Source organism: Aotus nancymaae, unplaced genomic scaffold (assembly GCF_030222135.1).
Source record: "Aotus nancymaae isolate 86718 unplaced genomic scaffold, 86718_ANA_hifiasm-v0.15.2.pri h1tg000064l_1, whole genome shotgun sequence".
NCBI lineage: Eukaryota > Metazoa > Chordata > Mammalia > Primates > Aotidae > Aotus > Aotus nancymaae.
Window position 1 is genome coordinate 25737303 of NW_026988479.1, and position 18656 is coordinate 25755958.

The 18656-nt window shown below is 38.0% G+C and overlaps 1 protein-coding gene across 2 annotated transcripts in view; it reads right to left on the minus strand.

Moving 5' to 3' along the window:
• DCTN4 (dynactin subunit 4) overlaps positions 1-18276 on the minus strand; it is a 43845-nt gene extending 25569 nt beyond the window's left edge. The window contains exons 1-9 of one of the 2 annotated variants that reach the window (XM_064366527.1): positions 18099-18276; positions 14954-15024; positions 12236-12414; positions 6799-6842; positions 3552-3659; positions 2064-2084; positions 1596-1669; positions 1219-1331; positions 815-924 (exon numbers count right to left, since the gene is read on the minus strand). In XM_064366527.1, coding sequence (XP_064222597.1) covers positions 815-924; positions 1219-1331; positions 1596-1669; positions 2064-2084; positions 3552-3659; positions 6799-6842; positions 12236-12414; positions 14954-15024; positions 18099-18233 — 855 coding nt within the window. In that variant the 5' untranslated portion in view covers positions 18234-18276. The remainder of the gene's footprint in view (positions 1-814; positions 925-1218; positions 1332-1595; positions 1670-2063; positions 2085-3551; positions 3660-6798; positions 6843-12235; positions 12415-14953; positions 15025-18098) is intronic. The other variant, XM_064366528.1, reaches the window with a different exon arrangement.
• Between the last annotated feature and the right edge of the window lie 380 nt (positions 18277-18656).

Here is an 18656-nt window from a genome sequence, read left to right on the forward strand (position 1 = left end):
TACCTCAGCTGCACTATCACATTTCATGTGCTCAATAGCCACTACATGTGCCTAGTGGCTAACATGCGGGATTGTACAGACACAGAATACTTCCATCACCACAGAAAGTTCTGTTGGATAGTACTGATCTAAAAGCTTTTTTTTCGATTTTGTTTATACAATTTATTTACTGAAGAAATGCTGTCACGTGTTCTGTAGATTACCAGAGCCTGGATTTTACTAATTTTTCTTTTTTCTTGCTTTCTTTTAAATTGATTATTTTTTACTGGTCCTCCCTGAGCCTGAACACTAGCCTAAAAGTTATATAGTCTTTCAGTATTCTTTTTTTTTAAATTTTATTCTTAACAATTTTATATCTTAACAAAAACATATGACATGTTATATCAGATTTTTAGAATGTGTAAATTGATATGCATTGATAATACAATTGAAAACATAACTAAAATCATATTATTGGAGGTCAATTTAGAATTCATTTGGTTTTGTTATCAATACTTTTTTTTTTTTTTTTTTGCATTTTATTGCATTTTAGGTCTTTCAGTATTCTTTTAGGGATTAACCCTATGTACTTAACCTTCAGATACTTCATTTTCTACATCTGTAAAACAGGTTTCACAGTGGTACCTACCTCACAGAGTTGTAAGAGTTGTTTATATTGAAGGCATTTAAAATAGTGCCTGGGCAACTGGTACGCTCTCTACGAGTATTTTCTGTAGTTACTACATTCCAAAGGTTTTGCCATGGTCAGACACCAGCCACATTAATTCTGCTTTCCTCTTCTACAAATGGCAGTTCTACAGAATGGAATACTTACACGGCAGCGCAGGGACCGTTTGATCAGAAGATGTTTGTGGCGAGGATACAGCTGTGAAGCGCAGACCGGCTGGAAGTCAGGCTGTAACAGACGCTGCTGAAGGGTGGTTACTAGAAAGAAAGGCAGAAACTAGGCTTAGTTTACAGTGACTTTAATATCGGACTTTCATGTAGCAGCAATTACATGAAGCAATACTGCCTTTATGAAGAGTGTTGTTCAGAAAAATGAAAAGAAATCTGACATTTTAGATTTCAAACAATTACATCTATTACAGCCGTTTGATTTTCTACATATCATTTTACTACTACCAACTATTCCATTAAAAATCTCAAATCACAAGGTATATAAATAAAAACAGAATTAGTTGCAGACTAGAAACAAAGTAGAATAATGTAGAAAATTACCCTCTGTTAAATTTACTGGTCTTGTATAATAGTCTTCAGGTAGAGGTTCCACTTCATCTACAGCCTGAGCTGGCTCAATCTTTATCTCTTTCTGATCCTCTCCTTCTTTAAGGCTAAAAGATTAAAAAAAAAAAAAAAAAAAAAGCAGTAATTTCTCAAGGATCCATCTGATTGTCTTCAGTTTATGATATCAGTAATTGAAGTATTCCTCTGTCATAGAGTATCTGTTCAGTGTAGGTCTTTTCTAAGTATAAAAATCTTCTTTTCCATTGCCAACTCTGTGTGTGTGTGTGTGTGTGTGTGTTTTAATCTCATTCCTTTGACATTCATTTTGATATCTGCTGTTCTCCTCAAAGTCATTTAATGTCTAAACTTACGAAAGTCCGGCAAGGGTACTGATGGATGCACCAGCTCGTGGTCGCTGAAGCCTGGTTCCAAGACCATATTTGTCCTAAACAAAGTTCAGAAATTCCTATTAGAAAGTCCGTATTTACACATCCTATTTATCAAAAGAAAAAATTTTGGGTAGGACAGCATGAGAAGCTCAGGGAAATAAGCAAAAAAAAAGCTAATTTAAAGGCTTCTTTTAAAGAAAGCAATTTGTAGCCCCACATCATTATTCTAGTCTTAATAATAACAGCACTAAACATAGAGATCGAAACTACATTAATACAGTAAAAATGAACCAAATGTGAGCTTCTAGTATTAATCTAAAAATATCTAAGCTACGGCTCAGGCAAGAACTATGTGGAGTGTCTAAGATACACAACGGATGTCTTCCTGGAACACCGGTGGTCACCTGCTAACTTCTTCAGGGTCAGCAAGAATCATAAAGGAGAACTTACCACTACATGAATAGTATGTTGCTGTAGAGCCCCAAAATAGCAGCAGGTTGCAACAGAGACAAAAAATGCAGCATAAGATAAAAGCAAATGCATATAGCAGGCAGGTTATATGGGAAAATTGGAAGAATAATGCATTTAATTCAAATTCCACTCCTAAATATAACATACATTATTGCATATGCTGACTGTACCACTGGACTATTCAGAAAAACTCACTTCTTTTGCAAATGTAGGTGCTTTGCAAGGGTTAATGTTTTTAAATTCTAATCTAGATTTTTTTTTTTTATTTTAAGACAGAGTCTTGCTCCGTCACCCAGGCTGGAGTGCAGTGGTGTGATCTCAGCTCACTGCAACCTCTGCCTCCTGGGTATAAGTGATTCTCATGCCTCAGCCTCCCAAGTAACTGGGATTACAGGCATGTGCCACCATGCCCAGCAAATTTTTTTTTGGATTTTTAGTAGAGACAGGGTTTCACCACATTGGCCAGACTGGTCTTGAACTGCTGACCTCAAGTGATCCTCCCGCTTCAGCCTCTCAGAGTGCTGGGATTACAGGCATGAGCCACCATGCCCAGCTTAATCTAGATATTTTTATATAGACTTTACCAACCCTTAGGGTTTCAACGACTTAACTAATTTTCATGTGAATGTAGTATGACAAGTTGCTTAACTAAGTCTCATTTCCTCTAGCGTAAAATGGGGATATGATACCTCACAAGATTTTGTGAGGAATAAATAAAGTAATATGTGTAAAGTGTTTAGCACAGAGCTTGACACATCATTGTCATTCAATAAAAGTTTTTTATTGAATGTCAATCTGCTGGGCCCCAAGCAAGCACACAGAAAACAAACTGTACTATGAGAGCAAATAAAACTTGGGGGAAAATAACAAAAAAATCCAAATCTTAATTTCTCGTTTCTTACTAGCAGTACATAAACTGGTAGAGAATGAGTCTCATAAATAATTCTTATCACAAATTCTACTTGCATGTATTACTATTTAACCACACAAATGCACTATGTAAAGTCAGTGTTTTTCACCTTGGAGAAACAGGGGAGGATGTTAAAAAAAAATTATAACTAAAGCTGAGAAACCACTACTGCCAGGATGTCAAAGGTGGGCTACATGGGTAACATGACTAAAATCTACCACTTGCTCACATCCCTCTTCTCAGACTTTCTGTAATATGTAAAAGCTGTACGTAGAGTTCTGGAGTACCTACGAAATTAACAGCTTTTCTGGGGAAATGATCAGAAGATAAAGGGGAGTGATGGAGAAAGAAACACAAATGTCCTTAAAACACAAAGAACTCAAATGAACTAATGATATGGCAAAGGCATAACTATTGGATTTAAACATCTATAATTTGAAGGATACCTCTCTCAGCTATCCACCATTCAGAAATCTAGGACAATGGCCACTTTCTAAAATGATCACTGTTCTTAGGCCCTACAGGTCTTGCAAATCCTTTTAGTACCAAATTCTCACCGAAAAAGCCAGAGGCATATAGTTTCTACGTCGTGCCAGTTTCTTGCGATCTCGCTCGACCTTCTCTTTCTGAGCAAGCTGCTGGTAATATTCAATCAATTTGTTCATCTGTAAAAAAATCACAGACTCAGTACACAAAAAAGCTAACAGAAAACATACCAAATTAATCGACTACACTGACTAGACACATAATGAATAGAGAAGACAAATGAAGATGGGCAAGTTTGCCCTTTTTCTTCAGAGAATTTTCTTTGCTATGTGATCTGTTTTCCAAACCAAAGTGGAAAACTGAAGCTCAAGGACAGGAAGAAATGGGCAGTGAAAAGACTTGGAAATGTCTTGCTCTCTTACTTCATTACTTATTTCCCTCACAACTGCTCTTTTTTTTTTTTTCTGCATGGCCACAGGACCATTTCTCTCTAAGAACATGACATTTTATACTGTATTTTATTCCCCAACTCCATCACACTTTTTAATTTTTAAAATACATGTCAATTATGAAAGGTATATATATTAATCATAAAAAGTTCAGACAAGGCTGGGCACGGTGGCTCACTCTAATTCTAGCACTTTGGGAGGCCGAGGTGAGTGGACTGCTTGGGGCCTGGAGTTCAAAACCAGCCTGGGCAACAGAGTGAGCCCTTGTCTCTATAAAAAATGCAAAAGTTAGCTGGGCATGGTGGCGTATGCCGATAGTCCTAGCTACTCAAGAGGATGAGGTGGTGAAAAAAATGGCAGATAGGCAGTTGGACTAACTTACAGCTTCCCCTCAGACAGACAGAACAACATGCGGTGACTCAAGCTGTAAACTGTTACTCCAAGAACTACTGCAGGAACATACTAGGAAAACTGAAAAAGTTCACAGACCCTTTGAAAGATGTGGCCTGCCACTGCAAAATCTGTGAGATAGCAGAAAAACGGTGAGTGCCCAAAGTGTGAGAGGGGGAAAGTCTACCTCTAAACACACATCCTCATTGGAAAACCTAAAAATCCAGATCATGGGAGAAAAGTTTAACCTTATCTAGTGCTGAAACAAATTTAGAGAGCCGAGTGAAACATAAATGTAGAAGAAACAACAGAGAGAAGAGCCCTGTAGGCACTCCTGGTTCCCAGGGAAGCCATTTCTGACTTTAACCTTACAGGGGTCCTTGGGGAGTGCTGCCAGTAGAACTGAGGTAGGACCACAGGGAGATGGAACTTCCAGGTGAATTTTGTAATAATTTTGACTGAGAGCAAATTTTCCTGGGCAGAACTGAGATGGGGACAGTGTGAAGGGGAAGTACAGATATGAGCATATAAGCAGTCGGGAAGGGGCGGAGCCCAAAAGCCTGGCTTGCTTTCTCAGCAGGTAGGCTTATAGCCTGAGGCAAGATGGGGCACAGTGGGAGTGAGACTGGTCTTGCTGGCTGCATGACAGCTGGGTGAGGCCTGTCACTGCTGGATTTCCCCTACTTCCCGGCCACCTGTATGACACAGCAGAGGCAGCCATAATCCCCCTAAGAACATAACTTCATTGGCCTGAGAATCACACAACCTCCACAGTGGTGGCCGCAGCAAGCCCTGCCCAAGGAGAGTCTGAGCTTAGACACGTCCCCACCTTTCACTACCTGCCCTAGTAGCCCAAGACAAAAGACTAAACTCTTGGGGTGCTCTATGGCCCCACTGATCACCTCAGAAACTCAAATATTTATCCAGGCAATTTTAGGGCAAGCTTGTATCCCCACCACACTGCTGCAAGCTGTTGCTTTCTTGAAAGCACCACGTCCTGGCTGGAGGCCAAAAAACTCAAGCCATTACAGCAACTCATAAAAGAACCCTGCCCCCACAAAAGGAGAAAACAACAGCTAATTCCACCACCCTGTAACATCCTGGCTAACCAGAGGTCCTGAATTTGTCCACGTGACAAGTCACTGCTAGCACAATCAACATTCAGGAAAACTAGCACACTAAACTACAACCAAGGACCCTCACAGAGCCCACCTAACTCCCCTGCTACCTCCACCAGGGCAGGTGCTGATATCCACAATTGAGAGACCTGAAGACAGATTGCATCACAGGACTCTTTGCAGACACTCCCCAGTACCAGCTCAGAGACCGGTAGACCCAGAGCAGCAATAACAATAACTGCAGTCCAGTTCTCAGGAAGCTGCATCCCTAGGGGAAGGGAAAGAGCACCTTCGAGGAACCATGCCGTGGGACAAAAGAATCTCAACAGTAGCCCTCAAGTCCCAGATCTTTCCTGACATATTCTACCCAAATGAGAAGGAACCAGAAAAAACAATTCTGGTAATATGACAAAACAGGGTTCAACACCCCCAAAAGATCACACTAGCTCACCAGCAAACCAAGAAGAAATCTCTGAATTGTTTAGAAGGAAAAAAATTTAGAAGAGAAAGAATTCAGAAGGTCAATTATTAAGCTACTCAAAGGGGCATCAGAGAAAGGTGAAAACCAACTTAAGGAAATTAAAAAAAATATATAGGTTATGGACAAAAAAAACATCTCCAGAGAAACAGCATAAATAATAATCACAATTTTGGAAATGAAAGACACATTTAAACAGGCTTTTGAATTAACCCAATCTGACAAAGGCAGAGAAAAAAGAATAATGTAAAAAATAAAGCCTCCAAGAAGTCTGCGATTATATTAAGTGACCAAAACTAAGAATAATTGGTGTTCCTGAGGAAGAGAAATCTAAAGGTTTGGAAAACTTAGGATCAGAGAAAACTTCCCTGGCCTTGCTAGAGATCTAGACATCCAAATACAAGCAGCTCAAAGAAGACCTGGGAAATTCATCACAAAAAGATCATCACCTAGGTGCATAGTCATCAGGTTATCTAAAGTCAAGACAAAGGAAAGCCTCCCAAAGTACTGGGATTACAGGCATGAGCCACCACACTTGGCCGTTTATGACATTTCTAAGAGTATCTGAGAACAAATGGAACCTTAACTTACTGGTGGGTGTGTGAAGAAAAAACAAAAACTTGGTTCCTTTTCCTGAGGTACAAATCAAATACAGAACTAAAGCTACACCTAGGTTTCTCCATTATTTTAAGTCACCTGGAAAAAAGTGACATAGTATTTCTATGTCTTACAATGAGAAGCACTTTCTACGTGCAACAGACACAAAAATACATATCACGGACTTCTAAACACAGGTCATACCCACTGATAAAATCTAATATCTTCAGTCTTTTACTCAATTTTTTCTGATTTTTATCCCTTTCTCTGATGACCCTTTACTTACTCGTTGGGTGTGAGGATTTTCAGGTTCCTGCCAACCGCCACTAGCTACAAAATAAAAGAATATTAAATAAGACTTTCACAATTTGATAATTTTATTTTTATAAAACAAGTCTTCTTCAGGCCATAAAATGAAACTTAAAACATAAGTTATATATACCAGAATGGTCAGAACAAAATTTTAAAAAAACATAGAATAATGGTGATAATGATCACCACCACCACCACCAATGCACAGCCTCTGTGCCAGGCACTTGAAATGTATTACATTTTCTTTTATTCTAATAACAACTCACTGAGATAAGGACTCTTATTAGTCTCATTTCATATATGAGGAAACTGAGGCTCAGAGATGTTAAATAACTTGCTCAAAGTCACATGGACAGTAAGCGGTAAAGCCAGGATTCAAACTCAGTCTGACTCCAGAGACTTTGCTCTTATCTGTAATACTGTGCATTTTCTATGTTCTATGACATTGGCTTAGAGAAGAATTTCTTACGTAAGAAATACACAGCATAAATCACAAAGGAAAAGTTTATTAAAGAAAACTGAAAGTACTGAAAGTAAAACTATAATGAATACTTTTAACAAATGGTGCTGCAACAATGAAATATCCACATACCCCTCCAAAAAAAAACCCCACAAAAAACAAAAAACGAAAGGATCCTTACTTCACAACATTTATATAAAATTTACCTTGAAATGAGCAAGACCTAAATATAAGTGCTAAAACTACAGCATTTCTGGAAGAAAACATGGGTATATCTTAGTTACACTGGGTTAGGCTAAAGTTTCTTTAATAGGACACAAAAAGCACAAACTATACAATTTTAAAAAATGATAAATTAGACTTCATTGAAATTATAAACTTGAGTTCTTCAATAGACACTGCTGAGAAAAGGAAAAGGCAAGCCACAGACCGGTAGTAAATATTTGCAAAACATATATTCAACAAAGGACTTGTACACACAATACAGAACCCTTACAACTCAGTTTAAAAAACCAAATCAAAACAAACCACCACCACCACCAACAACAACTCAGTTAAAAAGTAGGGAAAAGATTTGTACAGACATTTCACCAAAGATATATGGATGGTAAATAAACATACTGAGAAAATGCAAATTAAAACCGCACTGCTGTACGTGTGTTAGAATGGCTAAAATGAGAAAGGCTGACAGTATCAAGGGTTGTCAAGGGATTAGAACTCTCCTAATTTGCTGGTGAGGATCCAAAATTGTTCTGTCACTTTGGAAAACAGTTTGGCATTGGCCGGGTGCAATGGCTCATGCCTTTAATCCCAGCGCTTTGGGAGGCTGAGGCAGAATTACCAGAGTTCAAGAGTTGAAGACCAGCCTGGGTAATGTGGAGAAACCCCAACTCTACTTTAAAAATAGATAAATTAAAAAAAAAAAAGTTTGGCAGCTTGTAGCCAAATTAAACATACACTTATCCTACGACCTAATAATTTCACTCCTTGGCACTTACTCAAGAAAAACGAAAACATATATTCACACAAAGACTTATAGGCAAATGTTCACAGCACCTTTATTCATATAAGCCAAAACCCGAAAACAATCCAAATGTCTATCAGGTGGAGAATGAATAAATAAAGCAAAGTATGTCCATACAACAGAATACTACTCAACAATAAGGAGAGTATAAAGAAGAAACACGGATGAACCTCAACAGCATTATGTTAAATAAAAGAAGTGAGATACAAGACTATGTAATATAAGACTCCAAGTATATATACTTCTAGAAAAGGCAAAATTCTAGTGACAGAAAGCATATCAGTCTAGTCAGGGGCCAGGGAGCGGGGAGAAGAAACTGACTGCAAAAGGGCATGAGGAAACTCTAGGGGGATAGAAATAGCCACCATCATGATTATGGTGGTGGCTATGTGACTATACATTTATCAAACATCACAGAATTCTACATTAAAATTGGTGAGCTTTATTATACATAAATTATATCTTGATAAAGCTAACCAAATAAAGGGAAAAAATAAAGTATAATGAGATACCATTTCATAACCATTGTCTGGAAAAACTTTAGAGTCCAAAAAGAGTAAGAGCTGACAAGGCACTGGAGCAACAGGTAGTTTACGCATATGTTACTACTGGGAGCAAAGACTGCTAAACCATTTTGGAGCGCTAAGGATGTACACAACTTATGACTGGCAATTTTACTTCTAGTTATATAGAAAGCCCTTACCCTTGTGCTTTAGGAAACACATAAAAGATTGACTCCAGCAGCTCTGTTTTTTCAAAAGCAAAGAAAATGAAAACAACATAAATGTTCATCAAGAGAAGGCGGAATAAGTAAACTGTGGTGAGTCATATAGGAATCAACTGTGTATCAGAAACATAATGTTGATAAAGTTGTAGCAGGAACATACAGTATGTTTCCATTTGCTTAATAGTGAAAAATATTATTTGTAGCTACATACATATGTGAAGAAGTATAAAGACATGCACAGATGCTAATGAACACTGAATTCAGGATTGTGATTATTATCTCTAGCGGGCAGACAGGAAGACAGATACAGTAGGGGAAAGGGCTTAAACTGTTTTGGCTATGTTTCATTTCTTAAATTGGGTGATAAGTACATCAATATACATATTTTATATAAAATCACTTTTTTCAAAACAAAAAGGACTCAATTACCTTGCTGAAGGTGACATTGCATCCTCTTGCAAGAAATGGCAGAAATAACATTTTCGTATAATATTAATATTTTAGAAGTTGCCTCACTTAAGGCAATCATGAAAAATAATTATGTGAAAGAAATGTTTCAGTTGTGATATTTTTAAACATCTGAATATTTTATCTAATTGCTTCTTCTGAACTGGTAATTTATTCTAAATAGCAATTTGGGATACAAAATGATCTCATTGTGAGTTTTTCTCTGTACATTATAGACAAGGACTTATAAATAAACAGTTCTAACTTAAGTGGCTTTGGGGTTTCTGAGATGCCAATGACATCATGGAGGAAATGAAATTATGCGTACTCTTTAAGAGCTCCTGGTATTCAATTATCACTGTCAAGATACCCTAGAGGAGATAGAGTTCTAGAAGCCAGCACAAGTTTATAGTACTGAAATATAAATTCTCCAGTCTTCATGACTCATAATCCAAAAAGCATAAACATTCACTAACAGAGTAACAAACTGAGAAATCTACTTGGATTTCTGGGCTGTTTCTTTTACTTGATAAAAAGACACAAAATACAAACATGAAAAAACAATACTTTAATTCACTGAGGCCTACATTATGCCACTCTGAGGTTGCTTTTAACATTTAACTTACTTTCTTTGATAAACTAACTTACCTCCTATACTGACACTAAAACATACACGCAAATATTTACTGGCAATTTAAAAAGATGTTATAGAATTTTTCTATTTTCAGTCACACTTTAGGTAGTTATTCACCAATGAGCATTTTTAAGGAACTAAGATACACTTATTTAATTTCCCGTTTTCGAAAAGAGTATGAGCTGAGCGTGGTGGCTCACGCCTGTAATCCAAGCACTTTGGAGGTCAAGGCAGGCGGATCACCTGAGGTCGGGAGTTCAAGACCAGCCTGACCAACATGGTGAAAGCCCGTCTTTATTAAAAAAAAAAAAAGAAATGGGTGTATCGTAGAATTTCTAATTTTTCAAAAAAAGAAAAAAAAAACAAAGAAAAGAGTATGTATTTTTTCAACTCAATGTACAAAGTAAGAAAAACCATCAACAGCTCAAAGCATTCTAAACCAAAGAGCAAACTCAATAGCATCGAGGATTAATTTTTAAGAACATAGTTGAATCTAAAGAAACTTCATTCATTTTACTTTCAAATTGTGTAAATCTATAGAAAGGTTTTAGCTAGTCTGTCTTCATTTTAGTTATGTCAAATGTTGGTTATAAGCTTCCCCATTTATTAGTCAATAATCTGTACTTTTTATGAAAATCCCAAAATGAGAATTTTTACAAGTTTAAAATATTTTTAGAAAATTAAAACAATGAAACTTCAGAATGAAAACAATAGGGAGTTAGTGATGCTACTACTTATATAAAGCATTAATAGCAACTCAAGATTTTATTCATTTTTTTTAAACTCTGGATCACTTAAATCAAAAGCAACTCAAGATTTTGAACTGACTATACAGAGAATGTTTCCACTTTCTGATGTTAACCATAAACACGGAATTTGTAAAAAGAAAGTTTCCTGATGAAGTTAAAGGCAATCTCTATTCTAAAACACTCAAACACTCAAATGATGTAGGTATATAATGCCTTAAGTGGTCCTTAAATCCAACCATACACAATTTTTCTCTTTCATTGATAAACATTTTATATATATATGTAAAAGTTTTTGAGCACACGTTTGAATGCTCCAGGACATGCTTGTGAGCACATGTTTGAATGCTCCAGACACTTGGACATGGAATTACTGCGTAGAAAGATATAAGCAATTTAAAATTTTGATAAATGTTTTAAAATTGGTGTCCAAGATGGTAGCGTATGAGAGAACTATTCTCCCATGTTCCAGCTAACACTTGACACAACCGGATTAAAAATGTTCTGCCAAATAAATGGAAGTTTTAATATGCATTTACATGATTACTAGGGAAGCTGAATATATCTTTTTGCATATTTATTGACCATTTTTATTTCTACTATGAAATCTGCTGTTTATATCTGTTGCCTGTTTTTCTACTAAGTCTTTTTCTTATTGACTTATAAGGTTCCTCATTTTTGAATATTCATCTTTAGCCTGTTATATACCTATTTTTCTTAGTCTGTCATTTATACCTTTTAATTTTATCTATGTGTTTTAACATGAATGCTTTTCATGAAGAGCATTAATATTCTGATCACAAGAAAGTACCAGATTTATAAAGGCTATTTTATCAACTCTAAGAAAACTAAATCTTATCCAATTTCAGATAAAACCCTAAGGTCGGCCGGGCATGATGGCTCATGTCTGTAATCCTAGCACTTTATTTATTTATCCACTGCTGAGGCGGGTGGATCACGAGGTCAGGATTTCTAGATCAGCCTAATCAACACAGTGAAACCCTGTCTCTACTAAAAATACAAAAATTAGCCGGGTACGGTGGCACATGCCTGTAATCCCAGCTACTCAAGAGTCTAAGGCAGGAGAATCGCTTGAACCTGGGAGGCAGAGGTTGCAGTGAGCCAAGATCATGCCACTGCATTCCGGCCTGGGTGACAGGGCAAGACTCTGTCTCAAAAAGAAAAAAACAAAAACAAAACCAAGAAAACACTAAGGTTTATAAATGTGAAAATATGGGAACACAGAAGAGTCAATGAAAAAATATTTTGAATTTAGCTCTCATTGCCCCAACAGGTTACAGAAATAATTACCTAAGAGCAATTATAGTACTGTCATTTGCACAAAATTTCATGTTAAAGTCCACCTCACTCACCTACAGATTTGTCTGCCATGCCCACATCTCTAGATGTCCAGCGACAAAATCCACATGCCAGGTAGTAGGCTTTTTTCATGGTGGTCTTGGCTGGGTCATCTGGAAGCTGTGTGGAGATGCTTGTGGCCCGGGTAGAGAGAGTGTGCATGCAGCCAGGACAGTCAAAGCAATTGGCACATCTGTGACATGACAAACACAACCATTCATTCAACAAATATTTATCAAGCACCTACTATGTGCCAGACATTGTTCCAGGTGTTAGGAATTCAAGAGAGAACAAATATAAAAACAAGTGTCTCTCGAGAAAAAAACAACAACATTCTTACCAACTTTGTTTTAACAGTTCAAAAGTACTATATGTTCATTATTTTTAAAAAATATGCAATTATTGCCTAAGTAAGAATTTGAGCCCAACCCAATCCTACTCCACAGAGAGAATCATTGTTAACAGATGGAGTTTACTATTCCAGACTCTTTTTATGTCTCTATTGATCATAAAGATTTCTGAGGAAAAGAGAAATAATTCTTCACAATAATTCTGAAGTCACAGCTTATGCCTTCAGAAAGGACAGACCCGTGTGCTATAGAAAACTTAGAATCACAACACAAGAAGCTGTGAAACTGGTTTAGAAAATAACTGACTGCTGTGCCAGAGAGCTGAAACAGATACCAAACAATGCTATCGAACTGGAATGGTTGAGAAGTAGTACTTTTCCAGGGCTTTCTGTTCTCTCCTTAAACACTACTCTCCCTAGTGCTCAGCCAACTTCTTCTTTAGGAGGTCCCTATGTCTTGATGCTTTTAACTCTCTCACCACCACAGATTATTTCTCCTGTGGTCCTGTACTTGCCTTGAAGTTCTGTTCTATAACATAACTTGCATTATCTGTTATAGTCTCCCATGCGGATACTATCAAAAGAAGTTAATAATAGTACTCACCTTATAAGGAAGCTTTGAGGATTAAATGATAAAAATTAATTTGTAGAAAGCATACAAAACAGTATCCGGTTATCAGGGGTTACTTCTCAGGCAGGAAAGACAAATAATAGTGGTTCACATCCATCAGGGTATAGGGGGTATGACTAATAGCAAAAGGACTTTCACTTCAAGCTAAAAACTAAACACCATGCAGGAGAAACAAGCATGCCTAGCAGCCACACCTTGGTTTCTAAGACTATTCTCCAATAAAGTGAACCAAGGCTCCTTGGAGAAACAACTGTAAGGCTGAGACAAAGAATATACAAGATGAGGCCAGGTACAGCGAGTGGCTCACACTTGTAATCCCAGCACTTTGGGAAGCCAAGATGGGTGAACTGCTTGAGCCCAGGAGTTTGAGACCAGCGTGGGCAACATGGCAAAACCCTGTCTCTACAAAAAATACAAAAATTAGACAGGTGTGGTAGCTTGTGCCTGTAGTCTCAGCTATTCAGGAGGCTGAGGTGAAAAGACTGCTTGAGCCTGGGAGGCTGAGGCTGCAGTGAGCCAAGACTGCACCACTGCACTTCAGCCTAGGCACCAAAGCCAGACCCTATCTCAAACACACATCGCCCCCCGCCCACACACAATATACACACAAGATGAGTCTGGAGTATCTTGTAGTACTGGCAAGAAAATGATCAAGTAAAAATGAACAGAACTCTCCCCTGCCCCTAATGACGGGGGTATGCCAAAGGGTTCTAGGAGTCAACTGAAAGAGCTCCCAATAGCCAAAGCTGAAATAATTAGAGCAAACTAACTAAATAAATAAATAAAGTAGAATTAGATTATAATCCAAAGTGTAAAATGAATATTCATGATCCCACTGCCCTATAAGTAAGTGATTTAAAAAATAAATAAATGGGGGAGAAGACACAGATCTTCCATGCAAAAGAATTCCTAATCCAAATAATTTATGCAGATAGTCCTCAAGGACAGGGGAACAAAATTCTGTAGTCTTTTACGTATGGTCTGTGACAGTGATTTTCCTTCGAAAGAGTAAAGTACAAAAAAGAATGAAAAGCAGTAACTTCACTGTGGAGAAACCTGACAAACACTAGCTCACGCCAGATAATCAAGGTTAACACCAACAGTGGTAAGTCACATTCACGGTATTTACCCTTGACATGACATAATGAAAGATGGTACTTTACCTCTGTGGTTCTCCTCCCCAAAATACATTCCCCTGGTCTGATGAGAAGAAAACATGATGCAAATCCTAATGGAATGACGTTCTATAAAATACCTCTCCAGCACGCAATACTTTTGAGGTCATCAAAACCAAGGGAATTTTAAGAAACTATCACATTCAAGAGGAGCCTAGGGAGACGTGACTACTAAATATAATGTGATATCCTGAAAAGAATCCTGGAAAACAAGGAGACTAGGGAAAAACTAAGGAAATCTGAATAAAATGTAGTTTATTTAGTAATAATATATCAATACTGGATCATAAATTGTAACAAATATACCACACTTGTGTAAAATGTTAACAACAGGGTAGACTGGATGTGAGGTAGATGGGAACTTTCTCTACTATTTTCACAATAATTCTAAAGTATACAACTGTTTTAAAGTAGAAAATGTATTTCAAAAATCAAAGGGCATTTCATCTTTGGCAGTAGTGAAGCTTAAAAATGAAAAACAGCTGGTTAAAAAAGTTAATTCCCTGTGTCTTTTTAGCCAGATATTTTAGAAAACAGTTGAGGAAAACAGGAAAAAAAAAATCGATCCAGGTCTTACCTATTCTTTTTAAGTTTGGCTTCAGCCGATGGCATATTTTCTAAGCAACTGGGACAATAATGGGAATCCACCTAGGAAGAAACAAGGGAAAAAAAAAAAAGAGAGGAGAAACTCAGCTTAACTTGTGTATATGTCTTGTCAAACAGTGAATTTTAAAATAGGTTATACTGTAGCAGAAGGCAGACTGTTTTCAGCTTAGGGTTTATTCTTCAGGCACCTGTTTTTGTTTTTCTGCCTTCTGGATTTAAAAAACCCTTCTATTTTTCTGATCTTTCCTATTCCCTCTCATCAGGATTTAATGTGTTAAAAGATGTTTATTTAATAATCTACAGTTTCCAACTGAACTCCATAGAATTCTATGATAATCTAATGAAGAGATTAATAATCTAATTTGTAAAGTTGCGATCAAATATCCTCCTATCTAGGCTAGCTTTATATGACTATAAAAACTTGACTATACTTTAATTGTTAAAGAAAAATTTTTAAAAGATTTCTCATTATGGAAGTAATACAAGTTCACTAAAGAAAAGCATAAATTAATATTTACATAGTCAGTTATAGCCAACCAATGAGTTTTTTTTCTTTTTTTCTGAGACGGAGTATCTCATTCTGTTGCCAAGCTGGAGTGCAGTGGCCTGATCTCGGCTCACTGCAACCTCAGAGTCCTGAGTTCAAACAATTCTCCTGCATCAGCCTCCTGAGTAGTTGGGACTATAGGTGCAAACCACCATGGCCAGCTAATTTTTTGTAGTTTTTGTACAGACGGGATAATAAACAGACAAGCCGAATTTGGAATAGGGGCAAAAAGGAATGACTTGTATTTTGCCTTTTTTGATGAGTCAGTGCAGATATTAGTTAGCAATACTGTATTTTATGTTCCTGGAGATTATCTGAGCAACAACTTTACTAATCTCTTCAAATTGGCCTGTTTATAGCAGATAATGAAAAAAGTCAGTTTCTATCATAGTATTTATGTACCAGTGATTGTCTTTTCATTTGCAGGTGACTAGAGTTCTATAACTTACTTCAATAATGAGAAATCTTTAAAACATTTCCTTTAACAATTAAAGTATGGTCACGTTTCTACAGTCATATAAAGCGAGGCTAGATAGAAGGATATTTGATCACAACTTTACAAATTGGACTATTTTATTAATCTCTTCATTAGATTATCATAGAATTCTATGGAGTTCATTCACCATGTTGGCCAGGATGGTCTCATCTCTTGACCTCGTGATCCACCACCCTCGGCCTCTCAAAGTGCTGGGATTACAGGCGTAAGCCACCACGCCCGGCCCAGAGATTTTTAAACAAATTAAAGGGACAGTCTTACTGTATTTAATTCAAAAACTGGAGTCTAAAAATTAAATTCATTTTATTTTTTAAAAGTCAATAATTATTTTCTTTAATGTAGGTCTTATTTGAAAATTATAGAACTCTAGTCAACTGCAAATGAAAAGACAATCACTGGAACATAAATACTATGATAGAAACTGGCTTTTTTCATCATCTGCTATAAACAGGCCAATTTGAAAAGATTAATAAAGTTGTTGCTCAAATAATCTCCAGGAACATAAAATACAGTAATGCTAACTAATATCTGCACTGATTCATCAAACAAGGCAAAATACAAGTCATTCTTTTTTGCCCCCTTTCTAAATTGTGCTTGTCTGTTCATATGCAGCTTCAGAACCAGATTCTCCGTTAGAACTTCATGGCCTGCCCCCCAGCCCTCAGAACCTCATCTTTCCCTAAACTCTAATGGCCTCCACACCACAGGTACACATCAGGCTGTAAAAGATGCTATCACAGACTGGATGTCCTAATTGAAGAGAGCCTTAGAGATAGATAATGGAGACTGAGCACTCTATTCACCATAGGAGAATATGATCCAATAAATTCTGGAGGTGGAGCTGGATTAGGGAATCATCAAGGAGATACACATAAGTGCTAATGGAGATGAGAAGAAAAATGAATGCCATATTTTAATATATACGATTTTTCTTGTATTATTTAATTGCTTTTCTTGACTATTCCTATTATGAAAAGTATCTTCAGTAAAGTAATAATTAATAATACATAAAATGGCTTATAGTATGTGGTTTTCATATGCAATTTAACAGTCCTGGGATCTTCAGTAAAAAAAAACTCTGAGTCAGGCTGTTTAGATTCAAATCCAGGTCCTCCCTCCCACCCCTAAATTACTGGCAGCGTGATTTACAGCAAACACTCTGTATTTGTTTCTTTACCTGTAAAAAAATTTTTTAAAAAAGGTATCCACTTTATTGGTTTGGAGAGAAGATTACATAAAGCACATAGTATATAGCAAGTATTGAATAAGCAGCAACTATCATTACCACTAGCTTTTTCTTTACTAGATTATGGCTTATTAAACAGCACATTTCATGTTTTACTCGCCTTTTAATCCCTAAAGCTTATTGAATAAACAAGATGTGCCAAGCACTGCATTAGTTTTGGGGTTTTGTTATTTGGTGACTTTTTACTGGCCAGGGTCTTCTTTTTGAGCAATCCAACTTCGGACGCCCACTTGTGCCAGTGAAGAACAGATCCATAAACTACAGTTTCAGCTTCTTACATGACATGCTCTATTCTGAGCGCTTTTCACATAACTCACTCCGCCCCAGCCACCTCCCGGCTGCAGGCCTTGGCCTGAGTCAGGTACAGGGCAAGGAAGTTCGATGACGGCCCAGTTTCTGGACAAAAGAGGAGCAGAACTTCCAGGATGGGAGGGCCATGAATGAGAATGCCTGCGCCTCCCTCCATCCTGGTAATCAATAGTGGAAAGGAGCTTTTTCGCCCCTCAAGTGGGCTGAACTTAAGCACTCCCAGACCTTTCTCCGTAGTCCACCCAATTAATAAGCCCCATCGGAGACAGGCACGGTCCCTAAGTCAAGTTTGTCCAATCAGAGGCCGCTCTAGAACCAGAAGATCCGCTCAGCCCCACCCGAAGCTGCTCCTCCTTTCCAAGTGACAAATTATAAGCAAATTAAACCTCAGGCAAAGCCGAGTGACGGAAAACATAGCCAATCAGTGAGGAAGGAAAACAGCTCCAGCCTGCCGGTGGCAGTGACTAGGATGAACGCCGCGCCCCCCACCCCCACTCTCTATGGGACGACTCCGTTACCTCGTGAGACACACATTCCAGCGACCGCAGCTCGCTACAGTAGCGGCAGAAGTAGAGCTGCGAGAGCGGGGCCCGAACCTTCTTTTCTCCCTGGACTAGATAGAGAACCCGGTCCGACTGCAGCAAGGACGCCATCTTGGGGAGGGAGGAGCCGACGACACTCCCGCCGCATCACGTGACCCGAAGCCCAGCGTCTTCGTCGCCGCCTTCCCTACGTCTTCCTACGTAGACTTTGTCGTTAGGCTTTCCACCTCGTCGGGCTATGAGCGCGTCTGAAACCAGAGCGCGCGTGCGCAGCTGGGATCCCAGTTTTCTCCCCAACCTTGGGCCTGCCCCGCAGCGCTTCCTTGAGTGTCCACGGCCCTTTGTCATTCGGTTTGAACTCGGCAGATTAGATGCATACAGGTTCAGTGAGCTCATTTTATTCTTTTTTTTCCAGAATGAAAAGCTGCTCTTTTGTGTTATTTACGACGGCCTCCCCTGCCCCATTTTCCAGGCGAGCATCCAGGAGACAAATGGAAGTTCTCAAAGGGACAGGGCTCCGTGGGGACTGAAAGA